This window comes from Dysidea avara, chromosome 9 (assembly GCF_963678975.1).
Source record: "Dysidea avara chromosome 9, odDysAvar1.4, whole genome shotgun sequence".
Taxonomy (NCBI): domain Eukaryota; kingdom Metazoa; phylum Porifera; class Demospongiae; order Dictyoceratida; family Dysideidae; genus Dysidea; species Dysidea avara.
In genome coordinates, this window is record NC_089280.1 from 3,364,282 (window position 1) to 3,388,970 (window position 24,689).

The 24,689-nt window shown below is 37.3% G+C and overlaps 1 protein-coding gene across 4 annotated transcripts; it reads right to left on the bottom strand.

The window, feature by feature from the left end:
• Positions 1-507: 507 nt before the first annotated feature.
• Positions 508-22,680, bottom strand: LOC136267324 (caspase-8-like). Of its 4 annotated transcripts, none has more exons than XM_066062425.1 (4): positions 22,573-22,680; positions 13,818-14,042; positions 2,562-2,972; positions 508-2,224 (listed from the first exon to the last, which is right to left on the bottom strand). In XM_066062425.1, exons 1-4 carry the CDS (start codon positions 22,634-22,636, stop codon positions 990-992), a joined length of 1,935 nt encoding a protein of 644 aa, XP_065918497.1. In that variant the 5' UTR covers positions 22,637-22,680; the 3' UTR covers positions 508-989. The 4 variants fall into 4 exon arrangements, with proteins under 4 accessions (XP_065918497.1, XP_065918498.1, XP_065918496.1 ...); XM_066062426.1 differs by having other exon boundaries at positions 22,430-22,680; XM_066062424.1 differs by lacking the exon at positions 22,573-22,680 and adding an exon at positions 21,002-21,150.
• Between the last annotated feature and the right edge of the window lie 2,009 nt (positions 22,681-24,689).

Sequence of the window (24,689 nt, forward strand, 5' to 3'; positions counted from 1 at the left end):
GGTTGCTGAAAGTACAGAGTAGAAAATGAATCAGTGAATCACTGATAAATAGTGCAGACCATGGTTAAGAACAGCTACAAAATTAAAAGCATAAACAATAATATTCTACTTCCTATATAATTCATACAATCACACACATGAAGTAGACTCGTCTATGTTCAAAAAGCATTGTTATGATCATTAGCCGATATTTAAATGTGCTATAATGGACAGGACCATATAGCTACCAAACATACAATAGAAACCTTCTAATGGGTTTTCAAAATCCATACAAATCCTAGCGCTACATTCTAATTTACACTAATATGACAGTTCTAAAACTGAAGAACATACAAAGTTTTATAACAGCTTATCTTTGACCACATCTTCTAACAGTAAAGAGATAAGTTATTCAACTGCATGCCTGCCAAAACATTCAATATACATGTACAGTAGCTAATTCTTTCTTTCCATCTTTAGTGAAGCTGCGGAACCAGTTAGCAGACCATATTGCTAACTCTCTCATTATTAAACTGTTCAATTTACGTAATTAAATATTATAGATTATGTACACATATATGAGATATGTACATCAACAAATAAATTTTAAAAAATAACACAAGAGCTGAAGTTTGATAAACTAGCTATATATAGTCTTTGCTATTACAACCGACAAACAACATGATAAACTATATATATAAATATATTTTCCATCTTAATTCCCTACAATAACTGTCACTACAATGATACTGCCATACATTTACAACACTATCTACACTATAAAGCATATATACAATAATATTATATGTATTCAAGATTCACATTAAAGATTGCATTGAAGAGTCAAACTCTAATAAATATTTCAAGATATTTAGAAACTCAATATATTTTTTACTGTATTTCTACAATACAGAAACTAAACGTTTAACGTAATGGTCAACTTGTGTCAGACCTCATCATAAGACACACACACACATACACACACATACACACACACACACATACACAGTTTACTTTAAGCTCCCAAAAAACCACACTTGCTTGCGAAGTTGATTGACTGGGGATGGACACTGCTTGCAGCCTTGCGTAGTGTAGCTTTCTGACACCTTGTGGTTGACCATAGTTAACATGGTGAGGAGGTCTTGATATTGAGCATTCTCAACAAGTACTTTACACAACTCTGAAATGTACCAAGAGCCATATCGGGGGCTTCTCCATGATGCATACCCTGGCGGAGTGGCATAACCAAATAAGAAATCCGCTTCACTTGGTAGAAAGTTACGAGACACATCATCACTGTTGTTTCCATCCTTTTGTATGTCAACCACTTTGTCTTCATCATCTCCACGGCATGCTTGTATAAAGAATAGCTTTGGTTTATTTGTTAGCGTTGGGCAGAAGTTGCTTTTAAACAGTGCAGCAATCTCATGTATTGGGACTGATTTCCCATCTGTACCATACACACCATCACGGTAGCCATGACTGAGAATACAGCACACAAAACTGTCATAATCCTTGTGACTTTGTTGGGAAATTTGCACTAGTTCACGAGTGATATCAGATGCAGTCAGGTTTTCTAAAACACGTGGATCATAGCAAAGGTATTTCCAAGTTTGGTGAAGGTTTGTTGAATCAATTTGTGAACCAATACGATCTTTTAATTCATGACCGCTTGACTGGAATTGACTATTATTGATGATGATGGCAATACCATGTGGTTGGTTTTTCATAAGATATTTTTCTGCTATTAGATTAGCATTTCCTTCTTGTAGTGTTTCACGTTGCTCATAATCATGTAGCTTCTGCTGCAACTTTTCCTTTTCATTGTTTGATTCTTGTAGTTCTTGTTCCACTTGAAATAATTTAATATTTTTGTTCTGCGGTTGCATCTCATGCTGCTGTATCACCTGATCTTTCTGTTCCAGTTCCTTTCGTAATTGATGCAGTTGCATCTCATGCTGCTGTATCACCTGATCTTTCTGTTCCAGTTCCTTTTGTAATTGAAATTGTTTTTCTTCAAGTTGCTGTACCCTATCATAATCTAGTGGCCCTGCCATCATTTCCCATTCTTCTTTACAATCACACACTTGGTTTCCATTTGGAATAGTGTCAATGTCATCTTCTTCTACTACTTGGACTGGTAGAGAGTATGTTAGATCTTCTTGAATACTTTTAGGGCTTTGTTCAATCATAGTAGGGGAATGCTGTGATCCATATTGCAGTGGACAATGAAATTGTTCTAGTGCTACAAAAGACACAGAAGTACAACCAACGCTATACACACAGCACACCTAAGTGAAGAAAGCTACATAGCTGCCCTTATATGGGTTACTATACTTCTCTGTTCACCACAATTAGTCCATATAAAACTACTAATTTATACACTGAAAGCTAGATATAGTTGGCACCTAACTGCACAACACTGACTGCTTTATTAGGGTATCATGGATAGTTTGCTAATCAAAAATGGTCCAGCTAAAAAAGGAGCAGCCACAGCCCTTTCTGAGGTACATAGACTCACTATCACATAATAAAAAATGTAGCTACTATTTTATATTTATCCACTGAGTACTGTAATTTACCTTGTGGTTGCAAAGCAGGTTGCCCATCCAAATATGTTCTGGCGTACTGTTCAATCAGCCCACACAAGTCTGATTGTCCAATGGTGTGTAAGCGTAGCCAAAGGTATTCCAAACTGGCAGGTGAGATAAGTGCTTTTTGCTCAAAGAGGCGGATCAGTGTAGTTGCATTTAAATTATCCCTGCCATTCAAGCTTACTTCTTCAGAGAAACAACAAAGCTTATGAACTTGTTCAGTGTCTAGTGAATTAGAAACTTTTATTAGCACCTCTTGATATGCATTGCGTTGAGCAAACGATATTTCACACTCCTTCAACTCTTTCTCCAGCAGGTCAGTTCCACTTGTAGATGAAAAAGAAGGTGGCACAAAGAGTCTATTTGATCTAGGCATTGGTGGACGATGACGCTGCAATTCTACAAAAATAAATGACACATGCAATTGGAGTGCACTTACTACATTATAACACAAACATGTGCACACACACTACATGTATGTATGAATACTCTACAATAATACACACAGCACCAGCTAGACACTCATTAAAATGCAGCACATATACACAGTGGAGAGTCAATTATCCACACTAATATAGCAGTGCCAGAAATAAGAATTCATCATTGATTGGTCAAATGTCCTAGCAAGATTAAATTTGGTAAGCCATTTCCAGATTTGATTGGCCATATTGTCTTCTGGGAACAGCAAGTTATTTGTAGCTGATATGTTTCAGAGGATCACAGGATACTATTGGACACCATGAGCAATCCTTAACAAGTCACCAGCACATGGAACACCTAGAAACACTTCTGACCTAACCACATACATTCTAGGAGACCATTTCCATACGGGCTCCTATTAATCAAAAATGTGTGCATTAGATAACCATTTTAATGTGTATAACCATAGATACAGTATACCAACAGGGATTGGAAACGGAAGTAACTCACGTGATATCTCTGTACAAACTCTCAATATGACGTAACAGACGTGAAATACCATCCGTGTCTCGAGCGCGAGTGACCGTCACCATAGATACCAGTGCAGCGCGAATTCGTTAGAAGCCACTTTTGTGCACGTTGTAGAAGAATTACAGCCTAAGCGTTGCGACAATTGGGTTAATTACTGTTCTACTTGAGGGCGAAATTACCTGCGCGTGTTCTAGTACACGAGTGATTTGAAATGACCATTGACGCTCACTTCTGTGGTAAGCTTAAATGTAACCCAGCAGTGCTTCTAGCAGTTGTGTTATTTTGCAAGCCTACCAGTAAGAGCAGTTAGAAAAGTGTTATGTTTTCTGGTGTTTACATCGTCAGTGCCGTGTAAATAGCTTATTGAAATTACTATTCGTGTTACCATACTGGACATTTTAATAATTTTACAGTTTACACTTGTGTTATTTTGGAGGACGCATCAGTAACTTTGTTATTATTATTATTATTGTGATTTTGCTGCTGAAAGACATGGATACAAACTGGGGGGTTGGTATAAAACTAAACTAGACTATAAAATACAGCAGCTGGTGTGCTGATAAGAGCTATCAGCACCCAATTATAAGTTAAGATTACAAGGGAGCAACTAAAAATTACAAGTAAACTAATTAATTAACAAAGGGGTAATTGGGGTGGAACTACACCTATGACAAGGACATACAACATGATAAGTACAGTAATTATTGTCATCAAAGTTTGAAGTGAACATGGCCCAGAAGATGTTGTTTAACTGTCTCTTTAGTGTTGCTATAGATAGATCTAGATTTAAAGGTGGCAGTACATTCCATAAACGTGGTAAACGGTTAAAATAAAAGTGGCGGGAGGTGCTGTATTTCGTATAATTATGAACTAGCTTGGAATGGGTTGATGATCTTGTAGAACTGTTGCTGTTAAAATGGACCCACTTGGAGATGTCAAAGTGTAAAGATGGATTCTTGATGGATTTAATAAAAAATAACAAGTCATTTAGTTCGTAAGTAAACATGAGGGGAAGCATCGACAACTTTAATAGTCTAGTTTTATAGGATGAAGTATAATCATTAAGAATGTACTTTGTGGCTCTCCGCTGAACCCTTTCCAAAAGCTGGATATCTTGAACAAGATTGGGTCGCCAGATTTGGGAGCAGTACATAAGTTGAGAACGCACCAAGGAGATGTATAATTGTTTCTTTGTCAAGATACAGTTAGTTGTAAAACTACGACGGATTAAGCCTAGCTGTTTGTAGGCTCTGGACACAACCATATTACAATGAGCAGACCAGGAGAGGTCAGTAGATATCATGATCCCAAGGTCTTTAATCAGTTCTGTCGATTCAATATTGTTATTGTTGAGGAAGTACTGAGCAGTACTATTATTGTTGCACCAAAAGTGTAAAACAGCACATTTGGAGCAATATACCATGTCATTAGTTACTAGTACATTAGTAGAGTGTAACGTGAATATTAGATTGTTCTGAAACCAATCCTACAGGAAATGGGAGGTACAAAGATGGAATCCATACCTATACACAATATTGCTGAATAACCACCATTAGCACTGAAGAATCTGAGAGTTGTTTACCATAAGGACAAAGAAGAACAGTGCACCGATGTGAGAAGCACAGCTCAAGACCATCAGAAACAAGTTGAAATCATATTGCTTGATTTTGCTAAAGCTTTTGACACAGTTCCACACCAGCGATTACTTACAAAATTACAATACTATATGGCATTAGGAACAATACATATAACTGGATCAAAACATGGTTAACTGATCGGACACAATGTGTACTTCTTAATGGAAAATCCTCAACCCCAGTTACATCAGGGGTACCACAAGGAACAGTACTTAGTCCTCTGATGTTCTTGTTGTATATTAATGACATTACCAGAAGTATTTTATCCCCACTACGGCTGTTTGCTGATGACTGCTTGTTATATAGAGTAATTGATTCCCAGAATGATGCTTCCATCCTTCAGCAAGATCTTGACAGACTATTAGAATGGGTACACATATGGCAACTTAGGTTTAATGTATCCAAATGTGTTGTAATAAGATGCATCAGATCTCAGTCACCTATAATTCACAACTATGAACTGAACAACCAATTACTGATAGACATACATACCTCAGAGTACTCTTGGACAAACATTTATCTTGGTCACCTCATGTATACAAAATAACAGGAAAAGCATCCAGAACATTAAACTTTCTTAAGAGAAACCTAAGCAGTTGTTCTACACAAGCGAAAGCAGCAGCGTATTTAGCAATGGTAAGACCACAACTGGAATATGCTTCAGTAGTATGGGACCCTATTTATAACAGTGATGTACATAAACTTGAAAATATTCAAAGAAGAGCAGCAAGATGGGTATTGAAAGATTACAGTAGATCCAGTTCAGTTACTTCCATGCTCCAACATCTCTCCTGGCCTGAACTTAAAACTCGACGCAAGATATCCAGACTGCAGACATTTTACAAAGCACTTCATAACCAAATTCCCTTATCTATTCCATCCAATTATCTCCCAATGACCAGAGAAACCAGGCAATATCATCAGTACCATTTCATACTCCCTACAACATCTACAGTTTACCAAAAAGTTTTTTCTCCAGAACAGCTCAAGACTGAACTCGTTGCCACAACTCCTAATTGATTTAAATGACTCCGGCTGACTCTTTCTCAGTTAACGTTTCTAATTATTGTAGTAATGTACATGTGTGATTTTTTTTCCTGAGCACATCAGCAGTGCTGGCTACTCAGTAATAATAAATAAAAAATAAATAGATTCACTACCAATATCTTCTGGTAAATGATACTTCCATGTTAATGTATTGACAACATGGCTTCAAGTTCACTATCTGAACACTTGGATTGTTCTGCACATACATATACTGGAATATAATTGTTGCTGAATGTGACTTGGTAACTGGTTATATTTGTTTGTTTGCTTCTCTTCCTTTACGTTTTGTTATCTTGTGTAGTGTTGCAAAATTAATGTTAGCTATTCAGTATTTGTTGTACTATTATAGCAATGAGCATGCACATTATCAGTTGGTCACTATATAAATTGTGTTATATATAGATGGTACCAGCTCTGTTGAATGTGCTGCCAGTGTAGACAAGCTGGCATGAAGGGTGCATGTCGGTTGTATGGAACCGGAGTCGTTATTATTTTATTATTATTAAAGCTTTACAGTGGCCAGCACTGAAGGTCTGACAGCAACATGTGCTGCAGCCTTTGGATTAACCGTGCTACCAGCTGTATGGGATGTCTAAACCCCTGCAAAAGCGTTTCCAAATATCAGGCAACTTGTGGAGTCTTTTACGGTGGAATTCACACCAGAGTTTCTCTTTCTTTGTGGAGGTGGACTTGTACTCCCTTAAATTTTCGAATATTTCCTTAAGTGACATCACTAGCTCTCAGTCGCTGAATTCGTCAAAAGCGTCCATTGAAGCGTCTCCGTTCGTAATATGGTGCAAAATTGCTTCAACAAACTTTCTACCACTCTCCATCCGGGAAGATCACAAAACCCACCTATAAAGCTACGGACAATTCCACTCGCCATTACTAGCTACGGATGAAAGTTTACGTCATGCGAGACACGGATATGTTTGTGCGCGAGTCTCCGTTTCCAATCCCTGTTGGTATACTGTATCTATGGTATAACTAGCTACCTTAAAACATGATGACTAAGATAAAGCATGTGAGCTACAAATATTTACTAGGTTAAACGCCACAGCTTTAGTAATAGCCACACCTCTCATCTAAGAAATATGCTCCAGTACATAGATTATACATACTAACTACCACATGATGATGATTTGGCTACAGGCTACCATCCTAGTTATCCATGTCAAGCTCAGTCAGTCATTTTGCCAGTTTTCGTCTGACATTGCTGGTTTCCACTGTTTTACTTCAAGATTAATCACTAAGTATATCCATGTTAGTAATACCAAGGGCGCATCACTCCCGGCCAATGTGGCTCAACTAGTGGATCCCACAAAAAACCAGACACAAGTCGCTTTAAATCCCGTTGCTCAGTAAACTTGAATATCCTGAAATAACACTTCCACTCTTCCGAAGTCTTCACAAAACAACTTGAGTTTAAATCCACCAATGTGTGCATCAAAATATTAGAACAAGTTTCTGTTAGTCTCGTGCCCACAAATGCAGTCTGATTACAATGCTGGGCCCAGAAGTGTGATCCAGCCAAAATATTAGCTGGCCAATCAGAATCAACAAGTTACACAATCGCATGAATGCTAGACGAAAAAACAGACAATTGAATAGAAGTTTTTAACCTAGTTTGTACAAGTGGTTAGTTGTCATGATGTGTTTTCCAATCTCATCTTATAAGACCAAATAATTGTGACTTGATGTCTCACCAGAAATGAAATGCTACCCTATACTAATACTGGTAATAGAAGAAATCGCATCTAGTAAATGCTCTGTTATGGGTTTTACTTTATTCCTAGCCCTTTTAGAATGGTTTTCACTGTTTATTAACATGCAACTCCTCAATTCTGATTGACCAACCAATATTTTGGCTGGATCGTACTTCCGGACCCAAGAAACTCAAGCAATGTCACCAGATGGTGTTTGAGCATTAGCGTGAGCCCGGCTGGGCAGTTGGACGTTTGACCGAACAAGCCTCTAAATAGTCGGTCAAAACATGATTTTGCTCAGAAAATGGCCAATGGTCAACTGTTATTTCTGGCACTGATATAGTAACTTTAAGTACATAAATCAAAAGCTCGTTTATTTCTATACATACAATGCCATGTTTAATTATTCTAATTGAACATACAACTGTTGACAAAATACTCTAATAGAACAGTCACATTCACATTTTGATTAATGGATGCTTGGATAATTTCCGTCCACTGTAACAGTTAAAAACCACAGTCTTTAGTTGCTAGAGGAACACCTGTGCACTACTTGTGTGCGTTAAGAGTCAATACATGCAAGTCCTTCTGGGACAATGCTTATTGGCTAATTAAACGATCAATTGGCTTAATGCTTATTTTTTAAATTTTGTATATTACCAGTGTTTTCATCAAATAAATTATTAATCAATTAATAAACATGCTGTTTGACATATAAATAAGGGTAAAAATTGGCTAAACAAACAACAAATAGCCCATGCACTTTAGTGCACCATTCATGGTCAAAACTGTAAGCAATTTTGTGGTCATGTGATCCAACTAATTAATTGGTTGTCACATGCATAAACCAAGTACACTTCAGTTTTATACCAACATGGAATTAGCATAATTACAAGGATATGACAGCCATTTTTAAGAATCATGAGACCAGTTACGTAAAAATGCATTGTGCCTATAAAAGGAACACATTGTTTTATTCCAATAGCTTTATATTTGGTGTGGCAGTAGTTAGTGTTTCACTGTGGCAAGCAATGAAGAGTTAACAAGAATCTTACAGGACCACTCATACCTAAATCTCTGCTTTAATTAAAGCCAGAATTTCACTAAAAATCACATAAATTATTACTCTTCTGAAAAAAATGAATTCATTTTTGAGTGTCTGATACTTAATCATGCTACCACTTTTGGAAAAAGTTAATTATACAGGTTTTGGCAATTGAATTTGTCACTTTGGCGATTAAATTCATCACTTTCGCAATTGAATTCATTGATTTGGCACTAGAATTTATCCATAACAAAATTGGCAGCTGGAGAAAACACGAAAACAATATGTAGCAGCTGCTACAAGACCTTGTTCAGGTACAACTGTAGTAAAAACTCTTCACTGATAAAGTTATAACCCTACTACTATAACTTCTTCAGCAACATTTGCAACTGTACTGCACCATCAGCAATGGGCAAGGTCACTTGTGAACAAGCTAATTAATTTGCCAGACAGATATCAGCTTCGCATACAACCAGCTTCAATTACCTTCTAGTGTCTCAAGCATTATTAACTCTCCAAGGTGAAAATGATTCACTTCGTGATGAGCGGTTGTTTTCTTGAAGACAATATGACAAATTCTTGTGCCAATGCGATGAATTCTAATGCCAAAGTGACAAATTCAATTGCCAAAACCTGTAACAATCCCAATCAATGCATCTAATGTGTTTATATCCCGGGAAGATAGCTCAAGGTTAGCTTTATAAATCAATACCTCACAATACCTTATCAGCTGCATGGAAAAGGTAGAGATTAGGTGTGAGCGATTATTCGATTATGCGATTAATTCAATTATGCAATTAATGGCGATTGTTACTAACAATCGCGATTGTGATAGCTACACACAACACTTACTACGATGTTTTCAATTGTTGTTCCAATGAATCTAAGCAAGAACATTTACTTCTCCACTCATGCAGAGCTGTGTCCTAAAACTAAAGTTTCATTACATTTTCAGTCTGTTGGTGCACTAATATATTGGAATCTGGATATGTCATACACAAATTATTGCATCACAGAGTGTAGAGTTTACCATGATAGAGTCTACTGAATTGTTGTCACTTGAACATTCAGCAAAAAGGTCTGGGGTCTGGGGTGACAAAAAGAAACGATGGTGGGTTTATTGCAAGTTCTGTAGACACAATTATTTTTATGTTGGTAATACAAGCAACATGTGGCAGCACTTAGAAGAGGGTCACATTGAGGTATATCGCAAGACAAAAAAGAAAATAAAGATACCAGTGCCCCTGAGTTGTCAAACCATAAGGAAGAACCAGAAAGCAGCATACACCCAACACTCACGGAAATGTTTTAGGCCAAGAATCCGAATTCCACATGCTGGAAGACTTTGACTGATGTGGTATGTTTGTTTATAGCTGCTAAGGATATGCATTCATATCAAACAGTAAAAGGTTCAGGCTTTCGACATGCTGCATGTCTTTGACCAAAGGTACCACCCTCCAGACAGGAAGTCTCTATCTACTAAATTAATTCCTAAGCTGTATGATCATGAAAGGAAGTGTGTGAGTCATGCACTAAGGGGAGCTTTGCTTGACAACAGATATTTGGACATCTCACCACAACACAGGTCTAACAGTACACTATGTGGATGACAGCTACAATCTTCAGAACCATCTCCTAGAAGTTGTAGAGTTTCCAGAGTCACACACTGGAGTCAAAATTTTTGAAAGAATTGGTAAATATCTGGAAGACATACAGGATAATTTGTCAGCTATGACTGCATTAACATTGTGCTTGCAATGGAACTTCTACAATGGAGCAGAGTACCATGCTTTAGTCACACACTGCAGCTGGCAGTTGAAGTTGTACTTAAGCTACCTGAAGTGTCTCGTGCACTAGCTAGATGTAGACAACTTGTTGGACACTTCAACCGCTCAACTAAGTTCAACTACTTGTTGAAACAAAAACAAACTGATTTACATCCCAAGCAGTTAGCACTTAATCAAGACGTCAGTACAAGATGGAACTCTTCCTACTATATGGTGGAGAGAATTCTCTCCCAACAACAACCACTCTCTTCAAATTGCACATAGGAGATATGATGCCATCAGATGCTGAATTCTCTACACTGAAGATATTTGTGAAAGTTATGAAGCCACTTGTGGAGTCTAGAAAGAACATTGGTGCAGAAAAGTGGGTTATCATTTCCGTAGTTCAACTGGTGATACACAAACTGTTACCTTAAGCCTACTCCAGGTGACTCAAGAATGAAAAAAACTATACCGAAGCTATGCACAGTAACTTTTGCCACCAGGGTCAGTGTTGATGCTGCTGAACAAAACAACTTCTCTTGATGCTCGATTTAAAGCTTTACCATTTCTTTCAGACGAAGAACGGCAGAGTTTACTGTCATCTGTAGAGGCAGAAACTGTAAAGTTGGCATTGAGCAGTACTGCAAGCATCATAGACATTCCCATGCAAGTTGAAGAAGATGAACAAGATGAGTTGCTGTTATCAAAAAGGTGTCGTGTTTCCAAAGCTGAAAAGAGGTTGCTGCATTTTGTTGATGGCATACTGTGAATAAATCAAGTCAGAGTCCATCTGAGAAGGCTAGAGCAGAAGTAAGGAGATACACTAATCAGCAGAAAGACCACTAGAATTGTGGAAGACAAACCACACAAGGTATCCTTACCTTTCAAGTCTAGCTAAGAAATACTACAACAACTTGTATGCATACAGTACAGTCATACACCAACACACTACACAAGTTACCATTTACAACTTTAGATTCTCAGCCAAAAACCAAAGTTTATTAGCATTTTCTGGCAGTAGACATGATCTCTTTTGGTTCACATTGTGCCCTGTGATACTAAATACCTGTTCCACAGGAACCGACATCGCTGGAATAGCCAAGTAGTATCTTCGTAGTTAACTGAACTTTATACTTGGCAGCTTTTCATTATCTTGTGTTACTTAACTAACCATACCCTGACAATTTCGTATTACCAGTACCTGGCAATTTTGTTTTGTATTATCTAGGCCTGCGGCAAATACAACCAAGTACAATCACCAACGGGACGACCTACTAATGGGGCATGTACAAACAGTGCATGGCCAACACAGTGTGTGCAGGTAGAAAAGATGCACAGTAAGACAATTCTAGAGGAATTGACTGGCACGTAAACATAAGGGATGTATTAGTATGCAATTACAATCAGTGATTATCTGACCATGGACATGTGAGGATGTGAGATTGCACTTTAAAAGGTGAGAATCATGGTATTGAATCTGATGCCTACAAGTAGTAAAGCCAACAAATACTTATTACATTAATTTTATGCAATTGTACACAATTTGTGTTACATGATATGTTTAAATGAGGATGGATTAGAGTGCTGGATTAAGACATGGCTGGAGTTGCCAAGAGCAAACCACAGTAAGATTAGGATAAAGCAGAGTATTTCAACTGTCTGTCACCTACAACTGATATCTGAGTTATGTATATATATATATATATATAACATGAGCTGTACTAAAATGATCACATGATGCTGTGGATATACTGCAAGACCAAAAAAATTTGGAGAACAATCGTGGCTGAAATGCAATACCAGAATTTCATGGATATGTCAGTGTGTACAAGTATGTGGAGCATTGCTGATGGCGGCAGACTTAGTTACATATAACAATAGCAGTTAATAGCAAGCACAACTACGCACACAGCAATTATCAGCTTAAGGGCACACTTCGTGTATGTTTTCTCAGGACCCATATCAGTGATCAGTCTGGGCACTCCTGACACTAAAAGGCTTCAGGTGGAGAGCTATGCATCATCACACAAACTTACCAGCTGGAAACTGCACCTTCTTCGCACAATGGCCTGCCAGGTGAGGCTTTCTCCCATCCCATACACGAGTGAAGGTACCCTAGTTGTGTGAGACTAAAGAAACAAGACTATGAAAGTGTTTTAACCAACCCAACTAACCTCCAGTGATTAGTAGCAACTTCCAATCATGTTGTTCATTAAGCAGGAGTAGCAACCACTTGTCTTCCTTGCTTTCGCCCACTTTCAACACAAATGGACAGTAGTTCACTTGTCTAGTGGGCATCACGTGCTAAATGTTTTGATTGGCGTTAAATAGAATTGTCGTACGTTTCTATCACCTCCACGAATACAGCCGCCCATTATACGATTGTCTCTTCATACAAAATGGATTCTATTCTTGGTGAGTGTGACTGTAGTTTTCTCAAACATTATTTATTATTTATTTATGTATTCTTCATTATTAATGACATAATCTTAACCGATTTCGTATTATCTTTAGTGCTTGGTTGTATAATTTGTATTGTTTTGTTTTATTAAATTATACTAACCAATACCTGACAGTTTTGCATTATCTTTTGTTTGTAGTAGAGTAACTTCACCTTTGTATCTGAACTCCTCATAGGTTACTGGCTAATTCAACTTTGTTTGTCATGCACATGCATAGTTAAACTGCTGAAATGTCACAATCGTGATATGTAAAGTATGAGAGTCGTGATAGTTCAAAATTCTCACAATTACTCAGGCCTAGTAGAGATGGTGGCATATGAATGTATAAGACATTGTTCTAGTATCAATGTTTTAACCAAATCCTTTTATATTAAGTATAGCATTGGTCTTCATGATGGTGCAATAAATGATCGAGTCTCATTGCTACAGTGGCTGATAATACCTGAGAAAGTCTACACAAGCCCCATAATAGTCGTCTCTTCACATAGTAGCTACCTGGTTTTCCTTGTTAAAAGTTACGATAACAGCAGTGTCCCAGTATATTATGGCGGGACCTCCATTCTATCACACAGAATTACCACAATGTTTGATATTTGTATGTACAAGAACAAAGATATAATTATGTACCTTCCTCATGTGATTGGTCTCCCTGGGTCCTGAAAGTAGCTCTTTGTCTGATATCTCTAGATAGAACGAGTGCTTCATTATTAGCCTCAGCAATTCCGGTCAATAACTCAGTGCTTTGTAGATTCAGTGTCGACGTCCCTTGCACATTCTGGTTAGAGCTAGCTTCAGGCTGTAGGTCCTCATTTTGATACACATGACTAGAGTTGTGATGGACTGGCGGTTGAGCTAGTAAAGAACAACAGTATGATAGAACACATTATACATTTACACAAAATGCCATATTTTGAATTGAAGACTTAGCTACATGATTGGACTACAAATAAATTATAGTTTGATAAACTGTGATCTGATCTGCAAGCTAGAATTCTAAAAATCTACATTCCCCAGTAGAATGCATTAAATGCAATGGGTGAAATAAGTTATTAAAAACTTTCAATAAAATTTTGACAATCTAGTTAGTAACAAAGAAAGGTGATAACAACATTAGGCCTCTTGACACCACACAAAAGCGTAGTCTAGGAATGAAACTACATAATTACTAATTTAATATGGTATAGTGCAAAACTTTACAAAATCATTAACATTAAGTTTAGAGCTCATAAAACTTTACTTTAATGGCACTCCATCAAAAAAATCCTCCCTGTAAATTTTGAGATTTCTAAATTTTCTAGTGTCAAATAATTTGCATGAAATGCTTCGTCTCAGTATACTATTACTTCATGTAAGTTTTTTACAGTATACTACTAGATAGGCTAGTTGTTGTGGCTTAGAACGGTTCAATAGTAGTGGGCACAGGGACAGATACCAAAAAGTGCTTTTAATTGCATTTTCTTAGCGATACAGGAAGGATTTGAGTGAAACTTTGAAAATTAAATTACTGTTTTCATGCAATACAGTCCTGCCACCCTCACAGATTTACCGTGAGTCTCACGATATCACTATCAGGCTCAAGGTCTCACATGCAGTAGCTTTTAACACACAGTTTTTCAGTTAGGCATTCTAATTCTCATGGATCATCACCATTAGTTAACTAGGGTCTACACTAAAGTCTGCAGTAATGCAATGAACCAAAGTCACAACTCCATCAGATGACAGAGAATTTATGCTCCATTTTTCTTACTGATTATTATTCTCCATCTACTCCAATCAATAGTTTATGGGAAGAGTTTAAGAATTTATGTCATAAGTGCCTTAGCACAATTCCAACTAAACAAATAACATCTAGTGCCAAGAAACCGTGGATTAATCGTCATATCAGATCTTTATCTCGTCGTAAACATCGATTGTACAAACGTGCTCGCCAATCTGGTTTGTCATTAGATTGGTTACAGTATAACCTAATTAAAAAGGAGTCACAACAGCAATGTCGAAGAGCATATAATAATTATATTTATAATCTGGCCGGACAAGGAAGATCAGTTTCAAAGAAATTGTGGTCGTTTATTAAATCACAAAGGAATGATCACTGTGGTGTGGCAACTCTACAGGATGATGGAATTGTTTTTAGTGACCCACAAGGCAAGGCAGATTTAATCAATGAGGCTTTTACCACGGTCTTCACAAGTGAGGACACATCAACGGTGCCTGTTCTAGATGGCACACCATACCCAGAAATGCCTCCCATAGACATCAGTACAGAGGGCATTATTCATCTTTTAGAGAATCTTGATACATCTAAAGCTCCTGGCCCTGATAAGGTTCCAACTAGACTTCTAAAGGAACTTGCTTTTGAGTTTGGACCCATCTTATCTGTGATTTACAAGGCATCATTGGAACAAGGTCAATTACCTCATGATTGGAAGAATGCAAATGTGGTTCCAATATATAAGAAAGACGATAGGTCTTGCCCATTGAATTATCGGCCGGTTTCCCTAACATGCATATGCTGTAAAGTGTTCGAGCATATTATTAGTTCTAACATTTATAAACACCTGGAGGATAATAATATCTTATGCAATAATCAGAGTGGTTTTAGAAAGGGTCACTCTTGTGAAACCCAACTTCTATCAACTGTGGATGACTTTCTACAAAATCTGAATTCAGGCTTGCAAACTGATGTGCTGTTACTAGATTTTAAGAAAGCGTTCGATAAAGTTCCACACCAACGTCTGTGCCATAAGTTATCACATTATGGGATTCGTAACAATACCCTCAATTGGATTCAGAATTTTCTGACAAATAGAACTCAACAAGTGATTATAAATGGATATAGCAGTAGCCCTAGTAATGTGATATCTGGAGTCCCTCAGGGGACGGTCTTAGGGCCATTATTATTCCTCTGCTATATCAACGATCTACCCGGTAATGTTAAATCATCTGTTAGGCTTTATGCTGATGACGTGTTACTCTATCGAGCAATACATTCTGCTGCAGATCATGATATTTTACAACAAGACCTGCATTCACTAACACAATGGGCAAAAACATGGCAAATGACGTTTAATTTATCCAAATGTGAGCTACTGCGCATTACAAACAAACAAAACCCCTCAAGGTATTGTTATCATATGGATGGTGAGGAGGTGAGATCAGTGCCTAATGCAAAGTATTTGGGAGTTATTCTGGATGAGCATTTAACATTTAATGAACATATTAAGAAAATTGTTAATAAAGCAAACCAAGTTAGGGGTTTTTTACAAAGAAACATTAGTTCTTGCCCAGCTAGGGTGAAAGAAGCCTGTTATATATCTATGGTGAGACCAGTTGTTGAATATTCTAGTGTTGTGTGGTCACCTTTTACAAATAAAAACATAAACTTAGTTGAATCGGTGCAGCGTAGAGCCGCAAGATTTGTGACTGGTGATTATGGTTTTATGTCTAGTGTCACAGGGATGTTAAACTCACTTGGATGGACATCTTTGGAGTGTAGGCGAGAAATCTCACGGGTTATCATGCTTTTTAAAATATTACATAATGAAACATCCATTTCCAGTTACCACCTTCCTATGCCAATAACCACATGTACAAGAGGGCACTCTTACAGATTCAGACAGGTATCAGCCCACTTAAACATTTATTTGCACTCTTTTTTCCCTGCCACTATCAAAATATGGAACAGCCTCCCAGCTACTGCAATTGAAGCAACCAATGTAGATGACTTTCAGAAAAGGATTGTAGACTATTTTTGTATTAACCCAGCTATATAGTCTAAAATGTTGTACATTTTGTTTTCTTGCATGTATCTGTGCTTTATACTCCCTAATGGAGGTCTGCACAGTATTAATAATAAATAAATAAATAAAAGAAGTACTAGGCAGAAGTCTATTATGCATTTTAGTCTTCCAATTATTCTTTCTGCCAATTCTTTCTAAATTTACCTATTATTCCCAAAATTATTCCTGGAATTTGTGTAGCATATTAGTTAGAGTTTTACATAAGTGACTGTTATATTAGAATTATGGACTCGGAAGTTGACTGCTTTATTAAGTGACTGCTCTATTAGAGTATCTCAATATTTTCAACCATTTCTATGTTTGCACAAATTCAGTGTTGTATACAAAAGATTTTTGCATCACGCTACAAGAAAATACACTACAAGAAAAACTTATAATTCTGTAATTATTCCTAGAACTCTCTGGATTATTTCCCAATTCTTTCCGCTACCTAATATTCCCAAATTTATTCCAGCATAATAGATGTGTCCCTAGGAAGTACCTCCAAAGTAGCTAGTGAACACCCATGAACAGACATGACACCCATGAACAGACACCTAACACAAAGTTGCTGCGTCACTCTTTCTTTCCAGGAGATATCTCCTGGGCTCACCCCCAGGTGTGGTACAACTATAAATGTTAAGCAATAAATAGAGATGTAATCACATGATTATAAGCAGAAAAATGGTGGGGACTGAGACAAAGTTGTGAAATGTTGGCCTTGAACTTTCTACTTTGAAAATTTTTATGCTTGTCACCCAGATGGTGAGAAGTCTCAGATCCTTTCCACACTTACAGCATAGACAGACTATGCACCCAACCTTATCACAATACTGTGAAGAATATTTGGCTTTTCTTGTCTTGGCTGGTGGGCAGCTTGAATTCGAAAGTTCGTCATCCGGTCCTTTGTGTGGAACATGAAATTTTAAAAATAAATTTTGCATCGTGTGAGATACAAAAAGTGATATTTCTGTGAAGACAACAATCATGCATCCAGTTTCATGGTGGATCTAGCAATGGTATAGTCTCGCCCACCCCATAAAGGGTCTGATAGCACTCAATACAATGCCAAGTCCATTAGAAACCTTTCAAGACTGTTTGAACAGGTTGTGGCTACATAAGTAATGAAATCATGACAAGCTGCAAAATGTTACCCTTCTGCAGAAAACATCTCTCAATACTTTGCTTTTAGCATCATGCTTTGTATCCACTTCACTGCTGCAACAATTACTATATGTTGAGACCTTCGTTCAGCTACTGAGCAGGTATAATCTGTGCCTACTCAGTCTTATCGATATACTATGATGTTTAACCAGGTCCATGACGATTGAAGATCTCAAATCTCATTGGCGACTTGCAATTTTGGAAGTCTCAATCTTAAACGGTTCTACTCGACTTGGCATTGTATTGAGTGGCATCGGTGCTACTAACAATGGTATACTATGATGAAAATCCAGGGGATCGATTTATAAAAGTCGATTTTTTGGTTTGGTGTCCCTACTTATGCTGTGTAGATACAGACAGCAATCTATTCAAAACAGAGTCTCAAGGTTTCATTTCCTAGGTTGGCAAGCCTGGTACTACACTTGGATCGCTATAGCAAGCCTTTCTCAATGGCTTTCTATGTCTGCTGGATGTTTTTCACTGATCATCTTGGCGAAAATAGCAATAGTTTCCCAGCAATTTGACATGTAGTGGTGCTTCGAAGCCCTTCACAAACCACACTATAACTCTTGAGCGATTAATACTAGCAGCTTCAAGTTGATGGACTGTATAATGGGCCAGCGTGTGCTTATTAGCAAAGGCGAGTTCTCACCTAAAGTATAGCATGTGGTATTCTATTTCCGGTTATACCTTTACTTTTCATCAACTTCAGCAAGATACAAATGAGTGGGCTAAGAAATGGCAGTTGAATTTTTAACATTAGTAAATGTAACTGGTTACACTTGGGACAAGCACATAGATTTGGTGAATATACAATTAATGGCACTACTATCACATCTTGTAATGTTGTTAAAGATTTGGGAGTACAAATAGATAGCCAACTGAAGTTTTGTGATCACACCACCACAATTACAAAGAAGGCCATTCACTTTTAGCAATTATTCAAAAAACCTTCCAACATTTCAACAAAAATGTTATTAACTTCTATAAATCTTATATTTGGCCTGTGTTGGAATATGGTACTATTGTCTGGAGGTCCCAGCACCGCATAGCCTAAATATTTCGAGGGAGGAAATTTTTGCTAATTTCATGGTTTTGGGGGTTATCAGTGAAAATTTTAGCCTTGAAATATTTAGACCTCCATATAGTGTAATACACTTTGGGAATGTTTGCAAACCCGAGAAAACTTGATTTTTAGCAGTACTGCTCAACCTCGAAATATTTAGTCTATACTAAGGTTCAAACAATTAGCTGAATATTCGGATTAATATTCGTTTGCTTTGTAGCTGAATAATAAAATTAACAAACGATTATTCGCACATGATCATTTATGTGGTGACACGTGATTAGCTGTCAGTAATTTAAGAAGCAGAAGACGATGCTAATGAAAGTAACAAAAAGGAAAGGACTATGAGGATAAAGGGAAGAGTAATAATAGAATTAGGCAGCCATTAATTGGTAAAAATGTACTAATTCCACGGTAAACGCAAGGCCTCGTACAGATTTGTGGCTTACTCCAGGTACTTTTACTTTGTTACAATCACTTTCTATTACAGTATCGCTGTGATAATCCTTTCAGAAAGGGCATTATGGCATCTCTGTTAGTAAAGTTATTCATACGAAGCCACAAAGCTGTTTGTGGTTATTTGTAGGCTTCTTGGTAGTGGCCACCTTATCCGCAATGACGTCAAAGCACAAAATGGCAGCCGATAGTGTGGGCAATTTTATACAGAGGCTATTGGGAGAGATGGCAGTTCGATATAATAATGTTTACATACTGCAGCAAGGGGCAAGGTGAGGCATACATACTTAATTACAAGACAAATAAATGCGCATGGTTTTGTGTCGATAGCAAACTTAAGTTTCATCTGGTGGGACTATTTCGCATCGCCACATCGCGATAACTAGCCAACCTTTATTGTCCAATAGTTCAATGTCGTGAAATCCACAAACAAAGCTCATTTTAGTGATTACGTACGAAGCACCCACACTAAACACGGCCATTTTGTCAATCATGACATCATTGCGGATAAGGTCCATTACTGAATTGCAATGAAACCTTACACCGATTATTCGACTAATTTTGTTAGAGCTGAGCGAATATTTGGATACAGTAAACCACTATTCGTTTGAGCCTTAGTCTATACGGTATATCCTTGATTAGCAAAATATCAAGAAAGTGTAGAGCAAGTTGATCCACAACCTTCAGGAATATGTATATGATAAGTGATAACCGTCTTGTTGAATTAAACTGGTCATCACTAAAATACCAGAGGCGTCATGGGGATATGATAATGATTTATCACTTCTAAGTAATAATCCCAATGTAGATCCATCAGCATTACTAACCAGCAATAGTTCATCAATAACTAGGGGTCATAATTACAAACTATTTAAGCCAACAAAAGTGAGATCAACAAAAGTGAGATCAACAAAAGTGAGATCAACAAAAGTGAGATCTTCATTTTTTACTGTGAGAGCCATTAATGATTGGAATAACTTGCCTCATCACGTAGTTAACGCAAACCTCGTTGAATCAGTGACTTTAAAAATTCACTTGACTAGCTGGTCTATTTTTTGTATGATTACTAATTAGTTAACTCTTGTTTCATAAACTGTACAGTTTTGTAATTATTAATAGACAATAATTTTTGTAAAGATCAGGCTTTACAGACTCCTTGAACACCTGTACACCTATATATAAATACTACTAACTTGATACTAAGAATTGAAGCCACATAAATATGCGCATGACATCAAACTCCCGCGTGAGCGAGGAAAACTTTTTTTACTAGGCTATAGGACAGCTCGGAGGACGAAACATTTAATATAGTACAGTAGTACATTCATATAGAGACGTAAATGTACCTTCAGAACGCGAGCAGACGCGAAGAAAATTGGCAAGTGCTAACACCAACAGCACTACCACCGGCGGAACACTGAGGACAACCAATACCTCGTATAGAACCATCTTCTTTCTTAGAATGACATGTACAAAGTGAGAAACAAAAGAAATTGTGGTTAATAGGCAATTCTAGGAATATTTGAAGGGAATTTCCACGCACACTGGAGTCCGCCCCTAAATGCCTAAATCATACAGCGGATTTCTCTTGCGTTCGAATTTTGCGTAGCCCGTATTATGCACGTGCCAGGCTTTGAAAGTGAGGGCACGAAGATTCGAACGCAAGAGAAATCCGCTGTACTGAGGACTTCATGTCCGTTGAGAAATTCCGTACTGCGATGGCGTATTGCGTAAAGAAATAATTTCCCTGTAAAAAAATGCGCATAGCTATATGTGGTTGCGTAGTACGGGATTTTTCAACGGGCATAATTTTTATTTTATTTTTTTACTATTAATAATTTTTTTAATTATTCAAACACACACACAAAATTGCATATAGTTCATCAGTCAGAAAGAGGGAGCTTTCCCTCACTCACAGCAAGAGAAAAGTCAGTGAGATCTTTATGAGGCCGACCAGCAGCAGAACGACTTCCGCGAAGACAAATGATAGCTGAACGTAGTAGGGAAAAAGATAATCTGCAGCGAATAAAAGTGATCATAACATTATATTGTTGATTCTTCTTTGTAGCAAGGAGTGAGGCTAATCTTTTGTAGGTGGTTTCTGCAGGCTTGCTCATTCCTCCCAAAGCCGAGAACACAAGAGGTGTGAATGATGCCCTTTCAATTTCACGCACACGTTGTTCGTAAATCCTACGCTTTTCTCGATCATGAGACCGAAAGCAACTGGCAAGAGAATTGCAGCGATTTGTGTTGGCCAATGGATTAAAAACACGAACATCAAAATAAGCTTGCTGATGACAGGCATGAAATCCATGGATTTCATGACCGTAGTCACATTTTTTTATGGATTTGATTGAAAGGATAGCCATTCAAATCTCGATATGATTGGCTTGTTTTCACGTGACAGCATTGACTTTGATGACAATGGTTGTGCAAATCACGATACCGGTACCCCGATACGGATAGTGGTAAAACCAGGCAAGAAGACAAAAGCTTATAAAGCAGCAGGTCAGAAAAATGACACAAGAGACGCTGTTGAATACAGGAAAGTTTATTTAGTTAACGCTATGACTGCATGGTAGCTACATAATACATAATTTACTAGTTTTGGCTTAGTGTATCAAATACTCTCACTATATTATGATTATATGTACAACTAGCTTAGCTATAATACAGCATACATCCTTCAACAAGTGACTATTAGATGTGAGCATGCAGTGTGCTGTATAATTATTATAATAGGCATTAGTTCTGGTAAGGAATAACGGCATTACCAATTAAGAGGATAAATCAAATCAAGTAGCAAATACTGTTTGTACAGCTATAAGTGACCGAATTTGACAAAACAAGGCTTCCACACACATCCAATCCTGTGATTTTAACCAACTGTAACTTGACTTTTCAGCAAGCTATTCACCTATCATTTTCACTTCTTCCATAGCATAGTAAAATACCAAGTCAAAATTTGAAACTAATGGCATACTCCTACAATGAGTTATGGTGCTTCAAAGTTATAGAAGTGGATGTGTGTGGAAGACTTGTTCATATATACACTGACCACTCAAAATGCAGCAAGAGAACTGACCAGATTACGTATAGGGAAAGACCTAAGAAAATCACCTATATGTAATCCTACAGGAAATGCCAACTCCAAATTTAGATGTTGTAATCAAAACCTTTTTTACCACTATATAATCTTTAGCACGAGGAAAGGATCCGTAATGTTGATGAACATTGAACCTTATTCCACTTGTGAGCTCTGCTGCTAGTGGCATGGGACCTACTGCCACAACCTTTTACAAGCAATTAGCCTCCTTATCTGAAAGATTTCACCAAAGCTATAATTGGACTATTCATTGGCTTTGTTGCAGCCTTAGCTTCTCTCTGCTGAGATTAATGCACGTGTTTAAGAGGGGCAAGATCTTCATATGGTAGACCACAGCCTGCTGCCAGTGACATTTCCCTGGCAGTTAGTGAAGCAAAAATATAACTGTGATTTGTTGTTTGTATTAATGATCATACTTAGTTAATAACAATTTTAAAAAAAAGTATATAATCTTTAGCCAAATCATCTAAAGCCTGCATGTCTTAATATCTATTACTGATGATGGTATACTTGCATGGAATAAATTAGCATTCTATCATTTGATATAACCAACCCCTCAGAGGGAGAATGCAGTTAGTAGCTAATATAGCTAGAGCAAACTAAAAGTTGCATGCATTCTGAGCTATCTACTACAGTTCAGCACTCTAGTTACTCCAAGCATTTAAATCCACTGTGTATATAGTAGTTATAAGAGTCAGTCCTGAATCATGTGATACGATAATCTTTTTATGGCAGATTCTAATCAAAATATTATATTTATGCATACTCAACTCATCTATACATAATTATATAAAATATATACAAGACAGATTATTATTATTATTATATGTGGTGATCCTAGTTGTTATGCATTTCACACGCTTATGAATGACAGGGACTAGAAGGAACACTGGCTACTGCTGGTCATGAGCTGGTCGGCACATTTTGGCATGATTGAGTCTATTGGTGATTTACTGATACTGCACTGTATTGGTTGGCTCACTCAAGATCAGAAGTGCTCTGCTCATGATGCCAAGCTCCGACAAAGCCTGTCAGGATCTGATCATGAAGTATGTACATCTCATGGTATAAATAAAGAGGCCCATAGTTGTAACAAAGAACTTGATCAGCACATGATGGTATGAAACATTTAAATAAACCATTTATTTTGTACTACCTGCCATCATTCTTTTCAAATGAAGCAAAATATTGTACAAATGTACCACCACCTACCTTTGTCAAGAGTGAACACATCCTCTGCTGAACATGCAGCATCATATCCCAGTACGCCAGGCTTCAACTTCATGTTGGTCCCAAAAGCTATGAGAGCACAGTATATAATTGTATGTATGAATCCAAAACAAGTCAGAGAGTAATGTGACATGTTAAAAGTTCAAACTACCAGTAGTGATACCATGTACATATATTGACTATTGAAACACATGAATTCAAATTAAGGAATAAATCAAGTGTGCTATTAAACCATTTAAAAGAACCATACTGCAGAGTTACTGGTGCATGCAGTTGTACATTGCTTGTAGTCTTGAGCTTCTGACACTTTGCTGTTGACCATGGTTTGTGACCGGATTTGCGAAAAGGTACCTTTTCCACACATTTTACATACCAGCAAACAAAACGATGTAACATTTGATTCCTTACACTGATTAACTTGTTCGTAGTATCACAATGCAGCCAGATAGTGTAGCTGCAATCATGAAAAATTTCAGGCAATTATATGCAGGGGTAAAAAAGTTATGAAGCTTCAAAGTTCAAAAAATGGGTCAAATATTGTGTGTGAAAAAGGTACCTTTTCGCAAATCCGGTCACATACTGAGTAGATCATGCTGGGAAGAATTGTCCATGAGAACTTCACATGTACCTATAGCTAGAACCATACTGAGAAGAAAAATTGCCTGGTAGAGTGGCATAACTAATATAAACAAGAAATC